General features: G+C 43.5%; 1 protein-coding gene across 1 annotated transcript; it reads right to left on the reverse strand.

Annotated features, from left to right (window-relative positions):
- Positions 1-5738: 5738 nt before the first annotated feature.
- On the reverse strand, positions 5739-9368 carry LOC139290771 (ataxin-1-like). The gene is made up of 2 exons (XM_070912632.1): positions 7528-9368; positions 5739-6434 (listed from the first exon to the last, which is right to left on the reverse strand). Exons 1-2 carry the CDS (start codon positions 9325-9327, stop codon positions 5739-5741), a joined length of 2496 nt encoding a protein of 831 aa, XP_070768733.1. The 5' UTR covers positions 9328-9368.
- Positions 9369-9732: the final 364 nt, after the last annotated feature.

Consider the following 9732-nt stretch of genomic DNA (forward strand, 5'->3'; position numbering starts at 1 on the left):
GAGATTGATTCTGTGGAGCCATAAAATGTTTCATATTAAGTTTTATCAAGTGTGTTTTCTGCACATCTAACTTGAATATTCCTACAAAACCTACTCATATCTACTTAAAGTATGCACACTAACCAGTTCAAAGGAACACAGATCACAGAACTAAGAGCAGAGGACACAGACTTACAGTGTTACCACCTGCTCTCTAAACTACGTGAAGATGAAATTCAGGGCTACATTTAGAGTGATTAAGTTACAGCTTTGAATTGAATAGAGAGAAAGAGAATGATTTCAGGTCAAATGAGACCAGAAAAGTCAAAGTTAAATTTAAAAAAATAACACTGACAATGTCATAAATCTAGTACAGTATAATACATCCTTCTCTTCCACAATAAAGCAAGAATGTAAGTAATATCTGTGTAGTATATCAGATCCCGGGAGTTAGCTCAAATTTAGAGCAGGTCCAAGGTCAAAACGGTGCAGCACACAGCAGCGTGGAGCTTTCTTGGGACATGAATTGTGCATGCAGCCATGTACATGCAGATCAGAGTGTTGCAGATATTAGATTAGCCTTTGATATTTCCATAATCGCACGAATCAAAACACTATTTGTCATTTATGAGTTACTGAACTGCAAATTGTATTACTCTTGCAGCTAGAAAATCTGATCATTTTGATACACAAAGCAAGTGATTTACATGTAATCTATTCATCCCCCTCAACTGAAGGCCTGTGTGCATGTTCTCAACATAATCTGAGGATCAATGGGTAGCCATACTGACCACATTCAGGCCATGACCTTATGGCGCACTTCAGTGCCTGACCGTTCAGATCCCACTCTGTCTTTTTGAAAGGATTTATTTCTATGCATTATGTTGATGATATTCATGTTCATCCTGAATTCCATCCTTTTTCTCCTTCTGCAGGTCGTATCAAAGGAGATACCTTGTGCAGAAAACCTGTTATATTGTATGTTTCAGAGGAAAGTGATCAGGATATAAAAGGAATAAGGATTATTTCTTAAGGAAATGCAATTCTAAAAAACCACAAACAACACTGGGTGCTCAACTGTCTAAGTAACAATTTTAAAGGAGTTTCTCTAGAGGAAATAGCTATTCATGATTTGTATACTATAAAAATATATATTTTAGCTCGCAAAACTACAAAAGGCAAAACAGCATTGGTTGTTTTGCAGCAAGAAAGTCTGCAATCAGAACCTGCTTCAGTCTCGTCATGGCTGGTATTCAGAATTTGAAAGTTTCTTGTGGGAAATATCAAAGCAGAAGAGCGGAGGTGAAGATATTATCAAGCGTATTTCGAGTGGAAACATTTATCACAGTCACACAGCTGACAAACCACATATTCACATACAAACTACTGCCAAAACACACACTTTGTCTTTGTCATCCTCACAAAAAGAAACATGCTTCGTTTTCTTTAGACTCCTTTATTTCTTTGAATATATTTGATCAAATGTAAAATCAAACATTTGAAGTAAAGATTTAACAGTTTCTGACTAGCAAACCTCAACACCATCAAAATAAGGGAACATTATTGATACTTACTACATACTGTACGTAGGACATACTGAATCTTAGCTGAGATTCATCCAACAAACAGACCCAAATTACAAAATCTTTTTTTAAAAGTCTTTTTCTCCCGTCATTTCCTGTTTTTTTTGAGCTGGTGCAAAATAAAAATATCTTAGGTGAAGCAATATCCTGTATTTCTGTCAAATAAATGATGATGTATTTTGGAAATTAAACTTCACTTCAAAGGTCTGTACATGGGGATCAGTGTGTATCTTCTCCGCTGGCAACAAGGTCATACCAACATTATAATGGAAGACTTTGGCTATTTACAAATCGCTGAGATGCTGTACTGTTAGTGTACAATTTCTCTCTCAGACATGCTGTACATTACTTCTGTGTATTAGTTTGCCTAAAACACCCCCCCAACCCCCATATGACAAAGTGCAATTCCATAAATCACCACAAGGCGGTGCTTATACACCATATTCAACATTATTTAGAAAGGCTCTGAAAATTACATATTGTAAGGGCCCCAGCTTGAGTACATTAGTGAACAAAAGGGGTTTATTATTATTACTGAACCTTTGAACTTAAAGCCCCTACACACCTGTGGTCCACCCTCACAGGTGTTTGCACTTATTTCACTTTCTTAGACCTCCTCTCAGGACTGCAAGGGTGTATACAACCAATTGATTGACAACTCCTTGTTCCAGCTTCAACCTGAGAGGAGGTCTAATAAGCCACAATAACTGTGTGGGTGTGCAGGGCCTTTAAAGGAACATATCACCATTTTGGAGAAATGTGTTCACTTTCTTGCCAAACCTTAGATGAGAAGAATGATACCACTTTCATGTCCGTACGGTAAATATGAAGCTACCACCAGCCAGTTAGCTTAGCTTAGCACAAAGACTGGATGCAGGGGGAAAACGCTGAAACCCCAGAAACCTACAGCTTGTTTCTTAAATCCGTACAAAAACTGAAATGTAATAACGACACCTTGTGGTTTTATAGGGTGGAATGTGCTGGACTATTTCCTGGAGTCTCACAAACTCACAATGACAGCGTGACTCTGGGAAAGTTACTGCACCCAGAAAAGAAACTGTCCAGCATATCACTCCCTTGAAAAACCACAACGTGATGTTTTTAGTCATGTTACATGTTAATTAGTGGTAGGTGGATGTTGTTGCTTTTGGACAAAGCCAGGGTAGCTGCTTCCCCATGCTTGTACTAACCGGCTGCTGGCTGTAGCTTCATATTAACCCTACATATACAAGAGCGGTATCAATCTTATCACCTAACTCTCAACAAGAAAGTGAATAAGTGTATTTCCCAAAACATTCAAATGATTCCTTTAAGCATCAATCCAACATCTGATAGATTTGCCTGTGTCATGACACTGTTTCGGGTCTGTATTTGAAAAATAACAATTTCTTAAAGAAACAATACAAACACAGGCCAGGCTCCCGGAGAGAGAAAATGACTACAAAGACAAAAACTGATGAAACAGTACCTCTACTTTGTAACAGTGAAAAATATAAGACCACATCATTTTGGAGAAGAACAGTCACTGGGCAGTGTTTAGCCTGAGCAGTCAAACACAAACAGAAGAGAACAGTCTGGGTTTTTACAACAAACACCTTTCAGGAGTTTCAGAAAAGGTTCATGGCTATAATGATAAATTGCCATTCATATTCACACATACTGTATGTTACAGTGTGCAAGTCAAATTAAATTCTGAGGATGCCAAATTATGCAGGTGATCCCAAAGAACTGTAGCACATTCATGAACATTAGATTGATACCTGAACTGACTAAAACGATAGCAGGACCACTTGATATTGGTGAGTTAATGGAATGATTAAAGAAGGAGGCGCTGTGGCACATACAGTACATAGGCTACATGAGGGTTAGAATATCTATACACACACTGTACACTCTCTAGGATACAATTTACTGTACATGATCAACACTAGCTGGCTAGTTAACTCTACAACTCTCTCTTTCTTTCTCTGTATAGTAGCTCTATCTGTCATCAAAAATAAAGTTGAGATAGTTTGCCCGATGTGTGTTTTACATTCCCTGCCCCGGTATATAATCTCCTCTCTTCTCAGATAAACCTGTAGGACGTGATGTCATGAAAAACAGTCAGTTGATTATTCTTATTATATCTAACAGCTGACGAACAGGGACACCACCACCACCACCACCACACTGCCGCTGGATGCTTCATCAAAGTGCTGCTGCTCAGAACGCACACATTCACACCACACACACACACACACTGTCTGTTTACGCACACACACAGATACACACTGTTCCTGAGTATGAACTGTAGGATATTTATTTTGGCTCTACTCTAAGAAATGACATTGATCTAAGAGAAAGAAAGCTGTTTTAATCAAAACAGCAGTACTCTGATATAACAGGTATGGACTTATTAAGAAAGGCATACCATCATTGAGGAAAATAGGTTTTAATGATAAAACCCCTAAAAACCATGTGCTGCTGTGGACTCGGTACATATATCTAAGGCCATAGTTTCTGTAAAGAGAGCAATAGGATAGGTCAATAGAATGGGATGGTACAATTTTTCCATCAATAAGTAAATATTACACCATGTTTTTCATTTTTTTTCTCATGGTATGTTTGCATTTTAAGTTGCTTTAATCCATATTTTTTCATATCAACAATGGGTCAGATGCGTAATGTGAAAGGGAGATAATCATTACCTGACTACAGAGCTATTTAACATCCAGCTCATTGTTTTGGTTTTATGGCAAGTACGCAAGTGAAAAAGCTCTAATAAACCACCTGCCCAGCACCAGAAAGCACACAGACAAAGTTAGCAACTAGGCCGGTCAACATGATGGAGAATATAGCGACTAAAGGGCCAGATGTTTCCCTCAGGTCGAGACCGAAACAGAGACAAAAGTGGGATGAACTGGACTTCCATTCATCAGACCGCCTGAAACATGACTCCAAATGAATGTCAATGTTCCTCTGCGTCTGCTGGATGTGTGGTGAAGTTTGCCATATCAAATCTAAAAGGTATGAATGATATGTTAGTGTCAATTAAAGTAAAAAAAAAAAATCAATTAAAGCAGTTAGCCAACTATAGTTTATATTGCAGTATGAGGAATGAGTACATGCATTTTTCCCTAATTTCAAATGCTGCTCATAGCAGCCAGGGTTAAAGATGGACATTAACTGGAGACACATGGTGTCCCTGAAAGGAATACTTTGGGAAAAAAACATAATGGTAAATTTGACTGGGGAACTTTATCAGAGGAATGCACTCATGTGCAACTGCTGCCACCCACATACTGCTAAAGCAATGATATCAGATTCTCAGCATACTCGTCATTGGTGTAGCAAACAGCACATGCGTGACTTCATGAGTCAGTTTCGGGGACATATTCAGTGATTTACATTCAGGCCTTTTCAGTCTTGATATTTGCAGGTTGTATTGACAACTGAGCTCTCAGCTACAGCCACACAAACACGCCTTAATCCTGTGCTCCGTCTGACAGCCACACAGAAAAACACACTCAGGCACATACACATAAAGACAAGTGGCACAAGGCCACCTGTGGTAGCGCACACGTTTGTTACGGTGTGAAAATAAAAACAATAGTAATAAAGCACAACTCAAAACCTCATCAGATACACAAGGCAGCAGAGATCACAGCCATGATGATTGAGCCTCATCACTGAAACACTAAAGGTCTCTCTTTGACTCCAACCACTCAAAAACGTCACTACAAACCAAATAAACAATGAAACAAAAAGGATGAGAGTCAAAATATGGTTACCCACTTTCTACACGCTGACATCTGGGACTGTGCTTGTTCATATGATGAAAGGAATGGTTGACTGGTCTGCATCCAATAGGTTTAAGCCACGTGACAAAGGAGAACCAGGTTATGATATGTGGCACGCAAGTCAAATGTCTCCCAGGTGTCTGACTGCCATTCATACTCGACATTCACACTGCATTCATTTTTGCTTTCAGCATTGATTGCACTGATCTCGTGTGTGATACCACTTATGAAGGTGCTCTACTGTACTTCATGGTAGATATCAGACGTGTGTGAAAGAAAAGAAAACGTGTAAATACTGTGTAAACTCAGCCTATATTACAGTAGTCTGGATAGAGAGAAAAGAGAGGGAGATAAACACAAAGCAAACCACAGGTAATCAAAATTCCTTTAAGTTCTCTCAACAGTCTACTCTTTTGTTCAAGCACCTTTCACTCCCAGCACTGGAGTGGCCCTCTATGCAGAGTTTAACCTCCTGAGGGATGAAGGAGGGTTTGGGCAGAGTCAGAGGAGGCTCCTCCTCAGCTCTCTCAGTCTGGTCTCGCTCGGGAGCTGACCAGCGTCTCTTGCGGCCTGTGGGTCTCTCGGGATCACCACACTGTATTTTGGTAAGAGCAGGCATGTCTGTCTTCACTGATTCCTGTCTTACTTCTCCAGTCCCCGAGACTGCCAGCATTGGTCCAGCTCCGTAGATCCCCTCTCCTTGTCCTGGAACTAGTCCCAATCCCGGTGGTAGCTCTAGTCCTGGTCCCGGTCCAGTTACCTGCTCCCTCTCCAGCCTGTCTGCACTGGAAGCCTTCATGAGGAGGCCGCTGTTACTTCCTGCAGCGTTTGCACTCATACTGTTTCTTACAGTGGCATCCATATTGTGACAGGAGTCGGAGAGGTGACCAGTCTTCAGCTTGGTCCCAAAAGCCTGGCTGTCTGTTACTGAACCATTCCTCAGGCCGCGGAGGGTCAGCGATACGCATACATCTCCCACACACAGCTTAGCGCAGGACAGCTCAAACAGCTGGGTGGTCCGGTCTGGGCAGCAGGACGACCAGCCCTGGCCAAATACAAAGAAGGGATACTCCACGAGCACCTCCACACACACCTGGAGATGAGCATGTGCACAACAGACACAGTTAGCTTTTAGATAGATACAGACTGACACATTTGCAGAGGATTTATATCATTCTGAATATTTACTGAAAACATTTTGACAAGCCACCGTAGGAAATCACAGGTGTAAATGATAAATGACTGATGGCTGTACTCATCCATCAGCATCCTGGTATTGTGCATGCTGGCTCACTGTCACACTGTCATGGCTTAATGGGACACTTAATGGGACACTTAATGGAATGGAGCCATTGTTAATGTTATTATTTACACCTGTGCTTTTCCTGCTTTGACAAATCAAAATGTCTGCTGTGAAAATGGTCTATTGGTCTATTTTAGAGCCCGATCAATATATTGGCACATCAAATAAAATGTTAGCTTATCACAGATATATTGCCATATATGTCTGTCAATAAATAACAAGAAACTGCAGCAAAGAAATGCCAAAGACATGTTTGCTGACATTTTGAAACAATTTCACCATTTGTCCATCAGAGCACTGACATGAAAAATAAACTTATATTATTTATAAATAATAACTTATAAATAAATGGATCCTTATCAAAAATGTTTGTTTATGTTATGTATTCATGCTGAAAAAAAAGTTTTAAAACTCTAAAATGTTGATGTTGGTATTAGTCTTACGAATCCAGTATCAGTCGAGCTCTGTAGCCCCATGAGGTCCGTTACATTGGCGCCATTTATCTGTAAAAGTAATGGCTTTTGGCCTTTCAAAATTTATATTTTGGCATCTGGTACATGAGAGGGAGCAGTGTTGGTACAATGGTATGTTGGAAAATAATGATATGAAGGAAGAAGAGTGTTCTCAATTCTGTCAGTTCTGCACCAGAGATGGATTTCAAAGCTGACTTTGCAGCAGAGGGCTTAATTGATGACCATAGCGAGTACGAGGGGAGCTCAACCGTGCTTATCACTAGTGGATCCCTGCATTGGTATCACAGTGGCTTTTTGATACTATCACTGGGGGGCGCCAAAGACTTGAGGTTTCAAATTCTATATATTGTGGCTTTAAAATTTAAACTCATGATTAATCATACAAGAATGATGAATGAGGAATAACTTACCTGGGCTTTGAGCTCTCCCACAGAAAACTGTATGACCACAGCATTAGGACTTTGCCCGCTGTCGATACGCTCGACGGTGCTGGAGTCAATCTTCAGCTCACTGCTAATCTCAGCACTCTGGATGAAGTCCTCCGTCTTGAGGTCCTCCACACGCTTCAGCTCCCCATCGGCCAGCTGGATGATGGAGCCTCGCATGAAGAATGGAGGAAGCGCCACGGGGGAGGAGGAAGAGGAGATGGAGGGGGAGGCTTGGATGGAAACAGGGGCAGGAGTGGGGACAGGAGCGGGAGTTGGGGAGGGAGCTGACACCACTGCGGGAGCCGGGTTTGAGGGCAGGACTGGCAGTGCTGGAGCCTGTGCGACAGCAGGGGGTGGTTGATTTCCATCTGGCCCAAGCGCCTCACACTTGGACAAGGCTGTGGCCAGATAGGCATGCGGCATGGCGGTGGATATTTGAGGAGTAGTGGTGGCAGTCATGGCGCTGACAGTACGACTGACCTCAGCTTCTGTGCCGTTGTTGGTGCCACTGACTGGGATGAGCAGGGACTGGCCACTCGGGATGACCAGGTGCTGAGGCAGTGTTGCATGGTAGCTGACAGCGTGCTGATTTGCACTGGTGATATAGCCAATGATGGGTGGCTGTGTGGAGGAATAGAGACTGGCTGGAAGCTCCTCGGAGGGTAGAGTGGTCTGGATGACTGTGTGAGGAGCAACGGACTTAACCACCTCTGAGGAAGAGAGGGAGGTGAAAGACGAAGATCTGGACACTGGTTTTCCCAAACAGATGCCTCCTTTCTCAGTCTGGACTAAGGAGATCTTATTTGAGCCAGCTTCACGTTCAGCTCCGTGGTTGGGCTGGGCCACCAGCACCAAGGAGGTCTGGAGTCCTGCAGGGTTTTGGCCGTAGTCTGCGGGTAAAAGGATATGTCTGGCCTCATAGCTCTGGACCTGATGATGGTTCGCTGGGTGACTGGGCGTTTTAGTCTGTTTGACCATCTCAAACTCCCCATTCAGCACACCCTTAGCATGCCCCTCTGGTTTCTTTCCCACTGACCCATCTGCATACTGAACCACCAGCTGTGAGGGAGCAAGGGTAAGCGTTTGAGGGAGGACGGCTGTGTGAGGGTGGAGCTGGAGGTGGGCCGTGGGTGAAGTAACGTTTCCGCTGACAGTCAGAGGTGTTCTGCTGTCCAGATGGATGTACTGGCTGGTGACTTGGGGAGAGCTTGGAAGTGACACAGGAGCCAGTTCTGTGGGAGAGAGGCCTATTTGAAACTGCTGCTCCCCTTTGGTGTTGGGGGAGATGAGGGCAGTGGTGTAACCATCCAGGTGGGGACGCTGTCCTATGGCGGAGCTGTTAGGTGCGGGGCTAGCATTAGTGGAGATGATGTGAGAGGAGATGTAGCCGGCATAGGGCCCAGAGCTGATGAACTGAACGTTGGGTCCCAGCTGAGCAAATTGGATCGTCCCGGCCTGCTGAGGAAGGGCTGTGGGGTAAACTGCAGGCAGAGAGGCCAGGGGGACCGCAGACAGAGGAGTGGCCGAGGAGGGGATAGAGGTGGAAGGAGAAGAGGAGGAAGTAGAGGAGATGGGGCATCTCGGGCTCTCTGCGTCCCTGGATTTGCAGCGTTCACTGGCTACACTCGCTAGCCATGCTAGGTTCTCTGTGTGGGGACTGTCAGTGACCACCGCAGCTGGAGGTGTTGCTGTGGCTACTGCCACTGGCCTCTGCTCCAGAGCCAGGATCTCACGCTTCTTAGGAGGCAGGCATCCATTACTCCGCTCCTGGTTGGATTTCATTGTGCCAGCGTGGTTCTTCCCTGGTTGTACTTCTGAGTTCTTCTGGGTCTCTCTTTCTCTCCTCCACTCGATGGTTATGTGCAGGGACCAGCCTCTCCGTGTGCTGTGTGGCTCTGGCTCTCTTTGTGTTCACTGCTGGACAGCCCCAGGTCTCAGACTAGAGAAGATGGAGTCACTCCAGCTCACAAAATGAGCTCCATAGACTTCATGAGGAATCATCTCGGACCGATCCACCTCTTCCACGATGTCGGCAGGAATCTGATGGGAGAAGAGAGAAATCAGACACTCCGGTAATATGAAATCATATACCTATGCATAATTTAAAGCCCTCTAGGACAGCGTCTGAATTTTGGCTATATAAATAAACTTGACTTTACTTGACTTGAAATTCAATTCTCATTAGTC

Source organism: Enoplosus armatus, chromosome 9 (genome assembly GCF_043641665.1).
Source record: "Enoplosus armatus isolate fEnoArm2 chromosome 9, fEnoArm2.hap1, whole genome shotgun sequence".
In the NCBI taxonomy this organism is placed as follows: Eukaryota; Metazoa; Chordata; class Actinopteri; order Centrarchiformes; family Enoplosidae; genus Enoplosus; species Enoplosus armatus.

What these genes read in the sequence shown, in the direction of transcription:
- LOC139290771 (XM_070912632.1), bottom strand. Translation starts at nt 9,327, where the DNA reads ATGAAATCCAACCAGGAGCGGAGTAATGGATGCCTGCCTCCTAAGAAG. An exon ending in TGGGAGAGCTCAAAGCCCAG is followed by an intron (nt 6,435 to 7,527) that starts GTAAGTTATTCC and finishes GCTCATCTCCAG; the next exon opens with GTGTGTGTGGAGGTGCTCGT.